At 47.2% G+C, this 18,810-nt stretch overlaps 1 protein-coding gene across 1 annotated transcript in view; it reads left to right on the top strand.

Moving 5' to 3' along the window:
• The window catches only part of LOC120919202 (serine/threonine-protein kinase 4-like), a 168,245-nt gene that overhangs the window by 36,331 nt on the left and 113,104 nt on the right, over positions 1-18,810 (top strand). Inside the window, exons 2-3 of the mRNA XM_040331245.1 lie at positions 933-1,013; positions 4,951-5,079. Coding sequence (XP_040187179.1) covers positions 933-1,013; positions 4,951-5,079 — 210 coding nt within the window. The remainder of the gene's footprint in view (positions 1-932; positions 1,014-4,950; positions 5,080-18,810) is intronic.

Genomic DNA, 18,810 nt, shown 5'->3' with positions numbered 1-18,810 from the left:
GGAGTTAACCACTAGGGGGCACTGAAAGGGTTAAGTGTGACCTCATTTGTGTTTCTAACTGTAGGGGGCGGGGCTGGACGTGTGACGTCATTGATCGCCTTTCCCTATATCAGGGAACAGACGATCAATGACAGCGCCACTGTGAAGAACGGGGAAGGTGTGTTTACACACACCTCTCCCAGTTTTTCAGCTCCTGTGACCGATCGTGGGACTCTCGCGGCGATCGGGTCCGTGGTCACGGAGCTTCGGACCGGGTTGTGGGCGCGCGCCCGTGACCCACATCTGGGCACTTAGAGGACGTACAGGTACGTGATTGTGCCCAGCCGTGCCATTCTGCCGACGTATATCGGTGTTAGGCGGTCCTTAAGTGGTTAAAGGGTGGCTCTAAAGCAACATGGTACGATTGTTGGCCAACCAAGCGTCTAATTTTTGTCAAAAAGGGTGTGTGCCAGGATCTCGTCTTGCATGCCAACGTTGTACAATTGTTGTGCCACAAACACAAACGTAGTGACGTACTACGGGGAATTTCAGCTGTTGGGCGCCACCCTTTGGGCCCCTTCTGCTAATTTCGTGTCTGCGGAGCATTGATTCCGTGCATGCGTGTTTGTACTTTAAACTTTTGTGTGACGGATTTGCGTACTGACCATGCGAAAATCTGACGTCAAACTGTTGTCCGCCGAAAATTTACTAGCCTGTCATCCAACATTTGTTGGCAGAAAATTGGACAATTGGCACAAAAGAGCGTATTAATGGTAAGATTTTAGGACAACAGTCTGTCAACAGGCAATCCCCCGCCAACACTCACACGTGTGTACGAGGCTTTAGAAATACCTGTTTAGCATTTTTGAAATGGTGGAGATAAGAAAATGTCATTTTGTGCATCTTGAACTGATGAAGTAAACTGTAGAATTTCTTTTTACTTTTTCACATAGGCAATTAAAAAAGTTGAGTGAAGACAACTTGAATAAGCAGCCTGAAGAAGTTTTTGATGTGCTGGAGAAACTTGGCGAAGGGTGAGCATTACATTTTTTCAGTTGTATAAAAATCTACAACTTGAGAAGAAACTTGTAACGGTTTTCCAAAATGTCCTTCAAAGGGGGCCGATGGCTGAAAGATGTTTTTTATGCATTGGAGCCTTCAGCAATGAGATCTCCCTGCCGCAATTTTTAGTTCTGTGGCCATCTACCAAAAAGTTTTGAGCGTTCCTGTCCACCTTTTGGGTGTTCCCACTCCTCCTTTTGTAAATTGTTTTTAATAACGATCTAGCAGGGTGAGCAAAACCATTTTGTTCTAGGCCAGGGGTGTCCAAACTTTTTTCAAAGAGGGCCAGATTTGATGAAGTGAACATGCGTGAGGGCCGACCATTTTGCCTGACATTCTTTGAACCATAAAAATTTGGTCTAAGTGTGTTCCTCCGAGCAACTAATACACTGCCTAACAAGAATTCTCTTGCCCTTGTGGCTGTGTGTGGGTAAAGAGATGAGCGTGGGCGTATAATTTGGATATACCTTATTTATTGGCGTATAACACGCACCTTCACTTCAAGAGCGAAGTTTCAGGATTTTTTTTTTAATTTTAAATAAAGGACTGTGAAGCAAAATAAGGGTCATTGCCATGAATGCAGCACTCACCATTGCCATGAATGCAGCACCCGCCATTGCCATGAATGCGGCACCCGCCATTGCCATGAATGCGGCACCCGCCATTGCCATGAATGCGGCACCCGCCATTGCCATGAATGCGGCACCCGCCATTGCCATGAATGCGGCACCCGCCATTGCCAGGATGGCACCCGCCATTGCCAGGATGGCACCCGCCATTGCCAGGATGGCACCCGCCATTGCCAGGATGGCACTCGCCATTGCCAGGATAGCACTCGCCATTGCCAGGATAGCACTCGCCATTTCCAAGATGGCACTCGCCATTGCCAGGAATGCAGCACAATTGCCAGGAATGCACCCACAAGCGCCAAAGTTTACCTACAGGTGACTCTCCTGTTTACACGGCAGCCTCTTTAATAGAAAGTCCCGCCTCCTTTGGTGGACAGAACAGTCGTCCAATTGCAGCGCCAGAGATGGGACTTCCTATTACAGAGGCCACCCGTAAGCAGGAAATTCTCCTGTGTGTGTGTGTGTGTACGGCACTCGTCCTGCCTCCTCCCTGTTCTCCAAGGCATATACAGCTTTGTGGCCCCGGCGCAGGGAGATCGTCGGGGGCCACAAAAGATATATATGTCCAAACAACCAGACGGGCCGTTCAAAACCGGAACGCGGGCAGCGATTGGCCCGCGGGCCGGACTTTGGACATGCCTGTTCTAGACGATGATGCAACTCAAGCATTGGAGATCTCCCCACCGGTGTCCCTTGAAGATGTAAGAAACCTGCTGGCCTGGCCGGCCCTCCTAAATATTTGTAGATTCAAGCTTCTACTTTAGCATTAGTCAGCTGGGTAAAAAAAAGCTTAATATATCATCACTCAGGAAATACTATATGACAGAAGAACAATGAGACGGACCACTGCTCCAGGTGAGTATGATGATCCACCAAAAAGGAGGGGCTAGGTCAGTGATGGCGAACCTTGACACCCCAGATGTTTTGCAACTACATTTCCCATGATGCTCAGCTACACTGCAGAGTGCATAACCATCATGGGAAATGTAGTTCCAAATCATCTGGGGTGTCAAGGTTCGCCATCACTGGGCTAGGTGCTAGCTCCGGCTCGCAATCGTGGACATATAGACACAATTAGAAAAACTTGCTGCACACCAACATCCGTCCAACAGGTTTATTGAAAGATTGCCACCAGGACTATAACAACGGACCAAGGGGTGAGGATATTTCACACAGACACTGTGCTTTGTCTTTCAATAAACCTGTTGGATGGATGTTGGTGTGCAGCTAATATTTCAAATTTTGTCTATAGGACAGAAGAACATAAGCGTGAACCACATACAGCGGACTTTGCTGGGGGTTCGACTAAATTCGAGGAACCATTTATGGGGTCGGCATGTTTGTGTATTAGGAATTGAGATCTCCCTGCTGTAATTTTTGGTTCTGTGTCCAAACTGCAGTATCCAATCAACACAACTGTCATGCGGAACTTGTTATTGTATATTATCATTCATATTGTGATGCTGGGACTTTTGGGCCCAGATTCACAAAGGAGTTACGACGGCGTATCTCCAAATACGCCGTCGTAACTCTGAGTGTGAGGCGTCGCATCTCTACGCCTGATTCATAGAATCAGATACGCCTCACTGTTGCCTAGATACGAGTGGCGTAAGTCTCCTACGCCGTCGTATCCTGGGGTGCATTTTTACGCTGGTCGCTAGGTGGCGCTTCCGTTGATTTCCGCGTAGAATATGCTAATGAGCTAGATACGCCGATTCACGAACGTACGTGCGCCCGGCGTATCAAGATACGCCGTTTACGTAAGGCGGCGGATCGGCGTAAAGTTACCCCTCATAAAGCAGGGGGTAAGTCATGTTAGGTCGTATTTTATGTCGTTTGCGTAAGTCGTCCGTGGATGGGGCGCCTAAGCATTGAGCGGGCGTAATTTACTTTGAAAATTTGACGTGATGCTGAGCAATGCGCGCATGCGCCGTTCATAAAGCGCGTCATTTACGTGGGGTCACGAATCATTTAAATACAACACACCCCCTACCAGCCTACTTTGAATTACGCACGCTTACGCTGGCCCATTTACGCTACGCCGCCGTAACTTAGGACGCAAGTTGCGGCGGCATAGCGTAAATAAGATACACTACACGGGCACAAAGTTACGCTGCCCTACGTGAATCTGGGCCAAGGTTTTTTTAACATTTCAAAACAAATGGAAGACTTGTTACCTTGATTACTTGTGCCTTTAGCCTTGGATGTGTTCTTAGCAGTATATTACTACCTGCTCAGTGATGGTGGTTGGTGATTCCCTGTGCCTTTTGGGGGACTCCTTAATGCACAGTATTTTATTTAAACCCATTACAACCACTTTAACCTACAGGTAAGCCTAGATTAAGACTTACCTGTAGGTGCTTGAAATATCTCCCAGACTTGCAAGGTCTAGGAGATATTTGCAAATCGCCCTACGGAGATTTCTCCTGCGCTTGCGCCGGAGTTAGAAAGGGCACACTGTGCCGTTTCTATCTCGGGTCATGCCGCTAAAGGTGGCTCCTGCACGCATGCGCGACAGTGACGTCACGCGACTCCGGCCAGTCACAGAGCCCCAGAAGGAAGAGGGGTGAAGAATGGCCGCTCGCTACTAGCGAGGAAGATGGGGACATCGCAGGCTTCTCCTGCAGGTAAGGTATATACTTAGCTGAGTTATTCAGCACATTTTTCTTATGCTGAAAAAGAACCCCTCAGCTTATACTCAAGTCTCTCCCATCTGCATACCTGATCATCCCTGTGTCATGCAGTCAGACTATGGCCATCCAGTGTAACAAAGCCCCCTCGTCCATGATAGGCAGAACACCGAACACTGACTCGCTGCTGGGAAACGGAGTGTTCGGTCTATCACAGACGAGGACGTGGAGGAGGCGGGGCTTTGTTACACTGGACGGCCATCGTCTGACTGCATAACACAGAGATCAGATATGCAAATGGGCACAGTGAAGCTGCAAATGGGCATTGTTGACCCTCTTTTGCACTTACAGTAGCTGCTGCATTTCCTACCCTAGGCTTATACTCAAGTCAATACATTTTTCCATTTTTTTTGGTAAAATTAGGTGCCTCGGCTTATATTCGGGTCGGCTTATACTCGAGTATATACGGTAGCTCCTTTTTTAATTTTTTTTGCTTAAAAACATTGACCTGTTTTTATGTTACACTGGAGTAATTCTTTATTGATGAATAAATAGATATATCTATCTATATGTCCATCTATTCTATTCCATCTATCCCTAATACCTTCCATGATAAAACCTTTAAATAAAATAAATTATTTCTCCTTCAGGTCCTATGGCAGTGTTTTTAAAGCCAGCCATAAAGAAACAAGCCAGATTGTGGCAATTAAGCAGATTCCAGTAGAGTCAGATCTTCAAGAAATCATTAAGGAAATCTCCATTATGCAGCAATGTGACAGGTAAGGTCGTTTTATGTGTGCATTCAATGTATCTTTAAATACGGAATTATTGGTATTAGTGGGAGGGATAGTGCCCCATTATTGGTATTCGTGGGAGGAATAGAAGTCCCATCGTTGGTTTTAGCGGGAGGAATAGAAGTCCCATCGTTGGTTTTAGCGGGAGGAATAGAAGTCCCATCATTGGTATTAGTGGGAGCGGAATAGAAGTCGTCCCATCGTTGGTATTAGTGGGAGAGGAATAGAAGTCGTCCCATCGTTGGTATTAGTGGGAGCGGAATAGAAGTCCCATCGTTGGTATTAGTGGGAGCAATAGAAGTCCCATCGTTGGTATTAGTGGGAGCAATAGAAGTCCCATTGTTGGTATTAGTGGGAGCGGAATAGAAGTCCCATCGTTGGTATTAGTGGGAGCGGAATAGAAGTCCCATCGTTGGTATTAGTGGGAGCGGAATACAAGTCCCATCGTTGGTATTAGTGGGAGCGGAATAGAAGTCGTCCCATCGTTGGTATTAGTGGGAGCGGAATAGAAGTCCCATCGTTGGTATTAGTGGGAGGAATAGAAGTCCCATCGTTGGTATTAGTGGGAGCGGAATAGAAGTCCCATCGTTGGTATTAGTGGGAGCGGAATAGAAGTCCCATCGTTGGTATTAGTGGGAGCGGAATAGAAGTCCCATCGTTGGTATTAGTGGGAGCGGAATAGAAGTCCCATCGTTGGTATTAGTGGGAGCGGAATAGAAGTCCCATCGTTGGTATTAGTGGGAGCGGAATAGAAGTCCCATCGTTGGTATTAGTGGGAGCGGAATAGAAGTCCCATCGTTGGTATTAGTGGGAGCGGAATAGAAGTCCCATCGTTGGTATTAGTGGGAGCGGAATAGAAGTCCCATCGTTGGTATTAGTGGGAGCGGAATAGAAGTCCCATCGTTGGTATTAGTGGGAGCGGAATAGAAGTCCCATCGTTGGTATTAGTGGGAGCGGAATAGAAGTCGTCCCATCGTTGGTATTAGTGGGAGCGGAATAGAAGTCCCATCGTTGGTATTAGTGGGAGAGTAATAGATGTCCCATCGTTGGTATTAGTGGGACCGAAATAGAAGTCCCATCATTGGTATTAGTGGGAGGAATATTGCCCAAAGGGCCGCAGTTTGGCGACCCCCTGCTTTACCACGTGGACCTAACTCTACAAGTCTGTATGTATAAATTCTTGACATTACAAAATGTATATAGTAAAAGTAGAATTTTAAACAAATGCTCCATTTTATCATAATGAAGGGAAGAGGCTGTGTCTGGTAAAGTGTTCTACAGCTTTAAGGTTACTGAATGCAAATCCATCTAGTCTGGTATAAGAAATGCAGATAATTTGCCAAAATAAAGTTGGTAAGAGCCGGTTCACACTGGGGCGACTCAGCCGCCTGACAAGTCGCGAAAAAGGTTCTTGTATGATATTTGGGGGCGACTCGGGGCGACTTGCATTGACTTCTATACAGAAGTCATTTTGCAAGTCGCCTCTGAAGTTGTCTTCAGGTCGCCTTGCCGAGTCGCCCCCAAAGTCGTGCCACCCATGTGTGAACCGGGTCTTAAGGTAGTAATAAACAAATATTACACCCATAAAGACCGCACAGCAGCCCATTTTATGGAACCAAATATACATTATCTCACAAAAGTGAGTACACCCCTCACAGTTTTGTAAATATTTTATTTATCTTTTCATGTGACAACACTGAAGAAATGACACTTTGCTACAATGTAAAGTAGTGAGTGTACAGCTTGTATAACAGTGTAAGTTTACTGTCCCCTCAAACTAACTCAACACACAGCCATTAATGTCTAAAACGCTGGCAACAAAAGTTCTCAGAGCTGAGCTCTGTTATTTCTAATTGTTTCTAATTTTTGGAGACTTTTTAATGACTGGCTTGGCACCAATGAATTGGCACAGGGCCATTTAAAAAGGCATCAAAGTCTACAAAGTAACTACAGACAATTTACCTTCTATATACAGGTGCGTCTCAAAAAAGTTGAATATCATCGAAAAGTTTATTTATTTCAGTAATTCAATTAAAAAATAAACTCATATATTATATAGATTCATTACACACAGAGTGATACATTTCAAGCATGTCTTTCTTTTAATTCTGATGATTATAGCTTACAGCTAGTGAAAAAAAACAAATTTTGGATCTCAGAAAAATTGAATATTACATAAGACCAGTAAAAAAAAAAGGATTTTTAATACAGAAATGTTGAATTATTGAAAAGTATGTCCATGTACAGTATAGTATGCACTCAATACTCGGAGCTCCTTTTGCATGAATGACTGCATCAATGCAGCGTGGCATTAAGGTGATCGCACTGCTGAGGTGTTATGGAAGCCCAGGTTTCTTTGATGGCATCCTTCAGCTTGTCTGCATTGTTGGGTCTGGTGTCTCCTCTTGACAATCCCCCGCAGATTCAATATGGGGTTCAGGTCAGGTGAGTTTTCTGGCCAATCAAGCACAGTGATACCGTGATCATTAAACCAGGTATTGGTACTTTTGGCAGTGTAGGCAGATGCCAAGTCCTGCTGGAAATTAAAATCGGCATCTATATAAAGCTGGTCAGCAGAGGGAAGCATGAAGTGCTTTAGAAATTCCTGGTAGACCGCGCACTCGCCTCCACCCCGCACCAGGTCCAGGACAGATCGGGTAATATTGTATCACACCCCCAAAGTATTGCGGATGCATTCGCAGCATTTTACGCGGACTTGTACAACAAGCCAGAAATCCCCCATAACCCCCCCTCCCCCGACCTGTTAGATAGGATGACACGATACCTGACACAGGCGGGCATCCCTCGGCTAAAACCGGAGGACCTGGCCTCCCTAAACGCTCCCATTACAGGAGAGGAATTGACCTTGGCCATTAAGGTCCTACCCGCTCGCAAATCCCCAGGCCCAGACGGGTTCCCATACGAATATTACAAGACCTTCCTCCCCACACTCCTTCCCCATATGACGAAGCTCTTCAACGCCTTTCTACAATGTACCCCCATCCCACAAGACATGCAGCGATCATTTATCACCCTTATCCCTAAACCAGACAAGGACCCCGCATTATGCGCCAGCTACAGGCCAATAGCCCTGCTGAACTCAGATCTTAAGATCTTTACGAAGGTCCTCTCCCTCCGCTTAAACGTAGTCTTACCCTCCCTGGTCCATAAAGACCAGGTGGGCTTTGTCCCCCTCCGCCAAGCGGGAGACAACACGAGAAAGGTGATTGACCTAATTGACGTGGCGGGCAGGGAGGGCTCGGAGTCCTTGCTCCTGAGCCTAGACGCAGAAAAGGCGTTTGACCGCCTTGGCTGGCCCTTCATGCTCGCCACGTTAAGACACATGGGTTTTGGGGGACCTTTCCTCCAGGCGGTCCGACACCTCTATACTAATCCGATTTCACAGGTGAAAACTCCCTTTGCCACTTCATCCTCCTTCCCCGTTACTAATGGCACTCGCCAGGGGTGCCCTCTGTCCCCCCTCCTCTTCGCCCTTTGCATAGAACCCCTAGCAGCAACGATTCGCGGCAACCCGGATATTCGGGGTATCCCAGTAAGGGGAAGGGAATTTAAAATTTCCCTCTTTGCCGACGACATCATTCTGACCTTGACGCGTCCCCGCATCTCCTTACCCAACTTACAAAGGGAACTGGAACGCTACGGGGCCCTTTCGGGTTATAAAACCAACACGTCCAAGTCTATGGCCATGCCAATTAATATGCCCGGACCCGAGGCCTTGCACTTGCAGTCCGTTTTCCCGTACCACTGGGAGCGAACCTCCCTGAAATACCTGGGGGTCCAGCTCACCCCGAACTTCGCATCCTTGTACCAGGCCAATTTCCCCCCCCTATACAGCTCAATAAGGGCGTTGATCCATAAATGGAAGTCTCACCAGATATCCCTTTTGGGCCGGATAGCAGCCATAAAGATGGTGATCCTGCCAAAACTGCTGTACCTTTTCCAGACCTTACCAATCCCGGTCCCGTACGCTCACCTGCGCGCCTTACAAGCGGACCTCCTCCGGTATGTGTGGAACTACAAGCGCCACAGGATCCCACGTTCGGTCATGACGGCCGCGCGCACCGAGGGAGGATTGGCCTTCCCTGACCTGGTCAAATATTACCAGGCCTCGCAACTTCGAGCGGTGGCATCATGGTTTCCCCAGAAGTCCTACAACAGGTGGACGGAGGTGGAAAAGATTTGGCTGGCCCCAATACACCCCAATAATCTTTTATGGAACGCAAACGCGACGGTGGAACCCGGACGTTTGCTGGGTTCCATGCGGCAGCTGCAAAGCACCTGGAGGAGGCTAGCCCAAGACTGTCGACTCACGTCTGATAGCTCCCTGCTGACCTCCTTCCTCTATAACCCTAAACTACCGACGAGTCTCACCCACCAGATGTCATGGCCCTGGGCATCGCGAAATTTGTTTCACTTTGGTCACCTAGTAGACCCCAGATCCCGCACCCTCCACTCCTTCACTGAGCTTCAAGCCAAACACGACATTCCACGACAAGCCTTTTTCAGCTACCTACAGATCCGCCACTACGCCCACACGATGGCCCCCCGGCTCCTTTTCTCAAAACCGACCCCATTTGAGCGCATCATACTCGAGGGCACAGCCCGCAGGGGCCTCATATCAGATATCTATCAAATTCTAAATGAATACCCCTTACAAACTAAAGGCAAACACACCTACATGCTCCGTTGGGAGAAGGAGCTGGGAGGGGAGCTCGAAGAGGATGAGTGGAGGGCGGTCTGGAGGCAGGCGGCCAAGAGCTCAATCTGCACCCTCTATAAGGAAAACACGTATAAAGTGCTGTTCTTTTGGTACCTGACCCCAGACGTCCTCCACAGGATTTATCCTTCCACCTCTGACCGATGTTGGCGGTGCAACCAGGCCAGGGGCACATTGTTCCACATTTACTGGACCTGTCCCTTGATAGTCCAGTTTTGGACTCGGGTGCAAGAGCTCCTGACCCGCCTCGTGGAGGCACCCATACCCCTCTCCCCGAAGCTGTTCCTACTGGGCCTATCCCAACCCCGCATAGCTAAACCCTATAAGAAACTCCTGAGACACATAACCACAGCTGCGAGGTGCCTGATAGCACTTTATTGGAAGAAACCAACGCCCCCACCCTAGGAAGCCCTTTATGCTAGGGTCAAGGACGTAGAGCTTATGGAAAAAATGACAGCTAGGATTCGGGATAGGCTGGAGGACCATGACCTGGTCTGGGAGAGGTGGCATTCGGTGGAGGACCCGCCGTGAGCTGACAACAGACCACCAAGGTACACTACCTCACCCGACACTCCTGCCTGCTCCCCCCCCCCCCTCGTCTCCCCCCTTCTCTTTTCTTTTTCTCTCTTTCCTCCCCCCTTTTTTTTCTTTTCTCTTCTTTCCCCATCTTCTTCTTCTACTCTACCCTCTCACTTCTTCTCCTCTCCTCTTTGTTACCTAGTTGTTTTATACGTTACTGAATGTATAACCAAGAATGTGGCCGCTGTGTAAGCACATTCAGCTGGAATTTTTGTATTACCACTTTTATCTTACACTTGAAATGCTGCTACATTTTGTATTGACCTTTTTTTCGAAAATAAAAAAATTGTTATTTGAAAAAAAAAAAGAAATTCCTGGTAGAGGGCTGCGCTGATTTTGGACTTGATAAAACACAGTGGACCAACACCAGCAGATGAAATGGCTCCCCAAATCATCACTGACTGTGGGAACTTCACACTGGACCTCATGCAACTTGGATTCTGTGCCTCTCCAATCTTCCTCCAGACTCTGGAACCTTGATTTCCAAATTAAATGCAAAATGTACTTTCATCCAAAAAGAGGACTTTGGACCACTGAACAACAATCCAGTCCTTTTTTCTCTTTAGCCCAGGTAAGACGCTTCTGGCGTTGTCTCTGGTTCAGGAGTGGCTTGATACAAGGAATGTGGCAGTTGTAGCCCATATCTTGGATACGTCTGTGTGTGGTGGCTCTTGAAGCACTGACACCAGCCGTAGTCCACTCCTTGTGCATCTCCCCCAAATTCCCTGTTGCTTGTGCACCTTTTTCTACCACACTATTTCCTTCCACTCAACTTTTCATTAATGTGCTTGGATACAGCACTCTGTGAACAGACAGCTTCTTTAGCAATGACCTTTTGTGTCTTACCCTCCTTGTGTCAAGAGAGTGTCAATGACTGTCTTCTGGACAACTGTCAAGTTGGAAGTCTTCCCCATGATTGTGTAGCCTACTGAACCAGACTGAAAGACCATTTAAATCAGGGGTGTCCAAACTTTTTTCAAAGAGGGCCAGATTTGATGAAGTGACCATGCGTGAAGACCGACCATTTTGCCTGACAATCTTTGAAACATTACAATAAATGAAAATTAACGAATACACTGCCCAAGAATTATCTTGCCTTTGTGGCTGTGTGTGGTGAAGAGTTTAAGGATGAGCTTGGGCGTGTTATTTGGACATATTGTATTTATTGGCGTATAACATGCACCTTCACTTTAAGAGGTAAGTTTCAGGAAAAAACGTACATTTTAAATAAAGAACTATGAAGCAAATCGGTGCCCATCTACAGCCTCACCATTGCCATGATTGCAGCCTGATCCATGCCCATCTGCAGTCTCGGAGGGGACAGGGAGGGGGACGGGACGAGTGCCAACAGATTTCATACAGGAAAATCTCCTGTTTACTCAGCGGCCTTTTTAATACAAAGTCCTGCCTTCTATGATAGACAGAACAGTCATCCAATGCCAGCCCAGGAGACGGGACTTCCTATTACAGAGGCCGCCGAGTAAACAGGAGATTCTCCTGTATGTAATCTGACGGCACTCTTCCCGCCCCCTCCCTGGCCCCTCCGAGCCTGCCAGAACTGAACGATAAATATGGTGTATAAATAAATATATATATATATATATATATATATATAATTAGGGCTGCGCATCTTCACCGGTCTCACGATTCGATGCGATTACGATTATCAAGGCCACGATTCGATTCGATTCCGCGATGCATCACGATACATCAAGATTACTGCGTGCGGTTTTCATTAAAAAAATGCAAGCAGTTGGGAGAACTTCGAGAACTCCTCAATTTTTTTATTTTCAACAGACATGATACAGGAGATAGTCAGAGGCTGCAGACATGGTACAGGAGACGGTCAGAGACCACAGACATGGTACAGGAGACGGTCAGAGACCGCGGACATGGTACAGGAGACGGTCAGAGACCGCGGACATGGTACAGGAGACGGTCAGAGACCGCGGACATGGTACAGGAGACGGTCAGAGACCGCGGACATGGTGCAGGAGACGGTCAGAGACCGCGGACATGGTGCAGGAGACGGTCAGAGACCGCAGACATGGTACAGGAGACGGTCAGAGACCGCGGACATGGTGCAGGAGATGGTCAGAGGCTGCGGACATGATGCGCCAAGTAGCCAGCATTGGGTTCTGATGCGCTGCTGCTGCCATGGAGACAGAGACCAGCGCTGTCAATAGCAACCATGGTTGTTTGCCCAATGGTTCACTGTCGGATTCACCCATCCACCTGGAATGTGTAGATGCGATGGGGGACTTGTTTTTTCACTGTAAAGCCCAAACTAACAAAAAAAAGCGATCAGTATGAGTGCTAGCTGGATCTTGGAAGGATAGCAGGAGAGGGAAACAGATGGAGGAGAGAAAGGGACAGTTCAGTTATGTATGTACAATGAAAAATGCAGTGCTCACTCATTCAGGGACGAGGCTAGAAGTTCACAGCTTGGAATGTGTAGCTGCCGACTGTGTTGTTCTTCATATCTCCCGCGCACCCCCCCCCCCTCTCTCCTTCACAGCTGTACATCGGGATAGGAGAGTGGGCGGGCTGGGCAGACACAGAGGGGGAGAGGAGGAGGCGTAGCCTGTATGCAATGCTTAGTTTTGTTGCTGGGAGGGGGGGAGTGAACTTTGCTGGGCTGTGTGTGAGCCGAGTGTCAGAGAAGACACTCTGCTGCAGCCACCAGCCCCTAAATGTACAGACTGATTTCTTCTGTCCTACGGACGGACGGGAGAGATCAGTCTGTTTTCTCACACTGTTACAGGGATAATGGAGTCTGGAAACACTGCACTGAACCCCCACAGTGCAGGATCTCCAGGGACTTCGGCAACCCTGATTCTTCCGCCACTCCCACAGATGTGATGACAGCCAGTAATCTGTCTCACGGCTCCATGCGGCTCTGCACTACACGTCAGGCAGATGAGAAGTGTCACTGTCCAGTGTCCCGAGGTACAAATTCTGAGGAGGGAGAGAGCCTGGGTGGGGGCAGCATTCTGAGGCAGAGGCTACCACACCCATTGACGGGGAACGGCGCTAGGTTCAGCCAGCCGGTTGATGGCTTAAGACGCTGCTGTGAGTGAGGGGGAGGAGCGGCAATGACGTCATGCATAATCGATTAACACAGGCTACCGCATCGATGCAGAATCGGGCAGGGCATAATCTCGATGCATCGATGCAACGATTATTTTCAACACCCCTAATATATATATATATATATATATATATATATATATATATCTCCAAATTACCAGTGGGACCGTATTAAACCAGAACACGGGCCACAATTTGCCCTCGGGCCGGACTTTGGACATGCCTGATTTAAAGCCTCAGGAAACCTTTTACATGTTTTAGTAAATTAACTAATTAGAGTGTGACACCATGAGTCTACAATATTGAACTTTTTCACAATATTCTAATTTTCTGTGATACAGAATTTTGGGTTTTCACTCAATATATAAGCCATTATCATCAAAATTAAAAGAAAGAAATGCTTGAAATATATCCCAATCAATGTGTGTAATAAATCTCTATATAATATGAGTTTCACGTTTTTAAATTTAATTACTGAAATGGACTAACTTTTCGATGATATTCAAATTTTTTGAGATGCACCTATAGTTGGGAAGATACTTGAGAGTTTGATAAAAGAACACATAGAAGAGCTTTTGCTAGAAGGCAATATTCTAAGCTGCTATCAGCATGGACTGAACAAAGTTGTAAAACAATCCACTTTCTTTTTTTGAGGAAGTAAGCAAAAACTTAGAGTGGTCATAAAGTAAACTTGGACTTTGCAAAAGTGTTTGACACAGGATTCCACACACTAATGCATAACTTAATGCCTAAAGAATTAGAAATGTTTAGTCTGTAAATGTAAAGAAAACTGACTTAAAGTCTGTATTCAGAGAGTATTGATGAAGACTTCATACTCATACTTCATAGTCTTGGGTCATTAGTAGTTTACCCCAATGTTCAGTGTCGGCTGGTGCTCAATTTTGGCGGGGCATACCAATGTCAACCACCCCCCTACCATGGGAAAGACGGACTTGAATGCAGCAATCACCCCTCGCCCCCCCGCTGGAGACGAATGGGAAGGCAGCAATCGGAGGCCTCTCTACCTTAGAAGGCAGATGATGAGTGCTGGCCGGGATAACACTCTGATCTCCCCTCCTCCTCCCTGCACTGTCTGAGCCGGGGGGTGCTGGATATGACTGCGGGTGAGCTGTCCCGGGAAGGTTGGTCGCTCTTCTTCCCTCTGGGAGGATCTGATGCTGATCCACTGGATTATGGCTCCCGGCTGAAGAGCACCATGCCGCTGGCTGAGCTGGTCCCTGACTCTCACCCTGATGGCTTCAGTGTTCCAAGGTGAGGAGACCTTGCTTCGGGGCCTTTGTTTCTCCTCCCACCCGAACGGGAAGTGGGTGCTGAGACCCGATTGGTCGGGAGTCCTAAGACTCATGGCCAATCGGGTCTCAGGACCCGCTTCCTGATTGTCCGGGAGGAGAATCCGGAAGACAATAGGGAATAGGGGGAGTACAGCTAGAGGAGTCAATAGCTGATAAGGATCTGGCTGTTCTGGTAGATCATAGACTTAAAGAGGAATTATCACGCTTATATGTTTAGTGCTTTGTCCCATCATGCTAGGTGCCCTGTAATATTAGCTGCTGTGTCATTATGCACCCCCATTGCACATGGCTGCCCAACACCTTAGCTAGCAAGGAGATGACTGCTTTGATATTGAGAATTTGTCTAATGCCGCGTACACGATCAGTCCATCCGATGGACCGTTTTCATTGGTAAACCGATGAAGCTGACTGATGGTCCGTCGCGCCTACACACCATCGGTTAAAAAACTGATCGTGTCAGAACTCAGACGTAAAACACAACGACGTGCTGAAAAAAATGAAGTTCAATGCTTCCAAGCATGCGTCGACTTGATTCTGAGAATGCGTGGATTTTTAACCGATGGTCGTGCCTACTGACAATCGGTTTTGTTCTATCGGTTAGGAATCCATCGGTTAAATTTAAAACAAGTTGCCTTTTTTTTAACCGATGGTTAACTAACCAATGGCGCCCACACACGATCGGTTTTGACCGATGAAAACGGTCCATCAAACCATTCTCATCGGTTTAACCGATCGTGTGTATGTGGCATTAGAATCCCAGCACTTTCCTGAGGCAAGCACTGGTGAAGAGGAATGCAGAAGAAGTGAAGTATGTCAACCTCACCTCCCTATGCATTCCTCTTGCTCTTTGCAATCCTCATGTTGTCTCTTATTACCCTGCTACCCTAGGTCAGTTTGCTAAATGAACAGAGTTTTAACTGTGGTCCCTAACATTCCCAGTGGGCTCATAATATTCCAAAAAAATGTATTTTCCAAATGTAATGCTATAGAACATGTTCATACACCAGAAACAGAAAACAGTGCACTAGATAATGCAGATATAGATCCCTTTTAATGATAAAAAAAATATTAAAATGCACTGGTACAAAGAAAGGACCAAAGTTGTAACCTGGGTAGTTAAGGTATCTCCACTGCAATTATATGTTTAGGGGCCATGCCACTTCATCATGAGGAAGAGTAAGGTATTGTAAATCTTTAAATATTTTAGGGAGAACTGTGAGGCTGGGTTCACACCTATGCAAATTGGATGCAGGTTTTCCCGCATCCAATTCGCATAGCAGGAGATTGTGACTGCCTCTCTATGGAACCGGTTCACTCATCTTTTGCATCGGCTCTAGTGCGAATTGCACAGGAGCCCCGTGCATCTTTTGGTCCATTTCAGGTCTGAATTCAGCCAAAAATTTGGGCTGAAATTGGACCTGAAACCGTGAATGGAGACGCATCGGACTCCTGCTGGGAGCCACTGCGTGTTTCAATGTGAATCCAGCTTAAAATGAAGCTTACATTAATCCTTAGCATGAAGAGACCTGAGTAAGTCAAGCTACTACTGACTGCTAAAGAAGAGACACGCACAATTAGTACCAAGGTGCAGCATGTGGCTTAGCCCATAAGTTGGGCACCAGGGCCCTAGGTATTGGCCCACAAAAGCTCTTATGGTCAATAAGGCCATGGGTCTTGGTACTGAAATGGATGTAGATATAATTACCAAGGGAACACCTGTTTAATGTGGTGTGGCATATTTCTTTTCACTTAAGGGAAGGTGCCATATTGGCAAAAGGATATGCTTATGGCCATGGAGCCCCATTGAATAGTTTTGATTGGGCTTCCTGTAGCCTTTGGCGCTTGGCATTGTCAACATTACAATGTTGTCACTGATGTTAAGGCGGAGGTCCACCTAAATTTCTAAGTTTAGCTCCGTCGCATTATCGTATTGTTTACATTGTTAAATGGACGTTTTTTTTTTGTTTTTTTTTTATGAGGGTGTATCTGTATATCTGTGCTTTCCTATTTGTTTCCTGTCTATTACCCCCGCGGGTATGGTCGGGCATGTTCGTAATGTCCGGCGCGCAGCACTGTCTCCTGGGAGCTTTGTGTCATTGTTCCCAGGAGTCAGTGTGGAGCCCCAGCCACGAATTTTCGCGGGATTCGGAAACGGAAAGTGACGCGATGACTGTTGCTGTGCCGCTCTCTCCCTGTGACGAGCTTTGCTTTGTCTGTGTTATCTTCATTGCCATCACAACAGGGCAGGAACTTCCGACGCCGCCGCCCATTGTGATGGCAACGTGGAAGCTTACGCACTCTGTGCCATACTAACTGGGCATGCGCGGGAACGAGCGGTGATTGCTCAGCATTCACCACATTCAGGAAGTTTCTGCTTGTGGGATTCACTTGACCACAAGCAAGATGAAACCTGCCAGCAGCTGATTTTATAAATACTATTTTGCTACCAAACTGGACATCGGGGAATATCGGTTACCAAACAATTGAGTGTAACGTTGACCATATGTAAGGGTCTAAATTGATTAAAAAAAAAAAAAATATTGTATTGTCGGCGGACCCCTGCTTTAACATACAGCAGCTTAATGCTGCTTCCTGCACAGTGAAAGGAAGGGATCACAATCCTGAGGACTCCTCCTTTGCATCTAACTTCAGCCCATCTTGATTGGAGGCTTCACAGGGGGGCAGTGTCAACTACAAACTCTCCAACCCTATATGATACACCAGTGGTTCCCAACCTCGGTCCTCAAGTACCCCCAGCAGGCCATGCTTTGGGAATTTATTTTAGATAAAATAGCTGTCCAAAATACCAAGCCATTGACTCTGATTTAAAGCACCTGTGTAAGCTAAAAAAAATAACTGAAAACATGGCCTGTTGGGGATGCTTGAGGACTGAGGTTGAAAACCGCTTTGATACACTATTGGATTTGTGTTAGAGCTGCACGATTAATCGCGGAGAGAATCGCGATCTCGATTCTCCCCACCAGCGGGATGACCCGCGATTTTCGGGTGCGGCCTAAATTATTCTCACCTGTCCCATCCCATGTGCATGTGTCCTGGAAGTCGCTCACATCACCACCACCCTCCAATCCGCAGCAGGAACGTCATCATCCGCCACCCGCTGCCGCGCTGCATGGCATGCCGGAATATGTAGTCCCGCCTCTGTTGTTAGTGAAGGGTGAGGTCTCCTTGTAGAACTACCAATCCCAGGAATCTTAGCGGGCCTGGTTCCAGACAGAGAGCGGAGCAGAGAATGCTGACCGGAGTGGGGGAGATGAGGGCAGGTGCTGGGGGAGCCCGGCCGGAGCTTTACCGCTGGAGGAGGCAGAAGACGGGGGGGCACCAAGGTGAGGGCCGGCAGAGGGGTTCCGTGTAATCCGGAGCCTGAGAGAGAGAACCATTGTACTACCTGGGGGCCTGAGCGAGAGTATACATATATGGATAGGGGTGACAACATGGGCAATGGTGACAACATGGGCAAGAACGGGGTTTACTAATGCTTTAAATAAAAAAAAAATTGAGAATCGTGATCTTCATTTTATGCAAAAGAATTGCGATTCTAATTTTTCCCAGAATCGTGAAGCTCTAATTTGTGTTATCTTCACATGCAGATGTTTATTTTGCATGAACAACCTCCCAACTGTGGCTACCACCACCACCACCACCTACAGGCTACTGCTTATGGTGCAAAACTCATAAAAACATAAAGAGACCATCTCATAGGGTGAAAATGTGAATAATCAATAGCTTGCTAAAGAAGCTATCTCTGTCTGATCTCTGGTGTTTTGAATAGGGCGCCCCCCCCCCACTGGTCACTGGGGTTTGTCTCAAACCCCTGTCTCTGCAGGACACGGTATTTATGTAGGGGCCAACAGGAGGAATGATATTGATGGATGCGTTAATCCAAAAATGTTGGAGGGGTAGTGTTAGGCCGCGTACACACGGTCGAACATTTTCCGCGGACATGTCCGACCGTGTGTACGGCCTAGCGGACAGGTT

The sequence above is a fragment of the Rana temporaria genome, chromosome 12 (assembly GCF_905171775.1).
Source record: "Rana temporaria chromosome 12, aRanTem1.1, whole genome shotgun sequence".
Classification (NCBI taxonomy): domain Eukaryota; kingdom Metazoa; phylum Chordata; class Amphibia; order Anura; family Ranidae; genus Rana; species Rana temporaria.
This window is presented reverse-complemented; position numbering and strand designations above follow the sequence as displayed.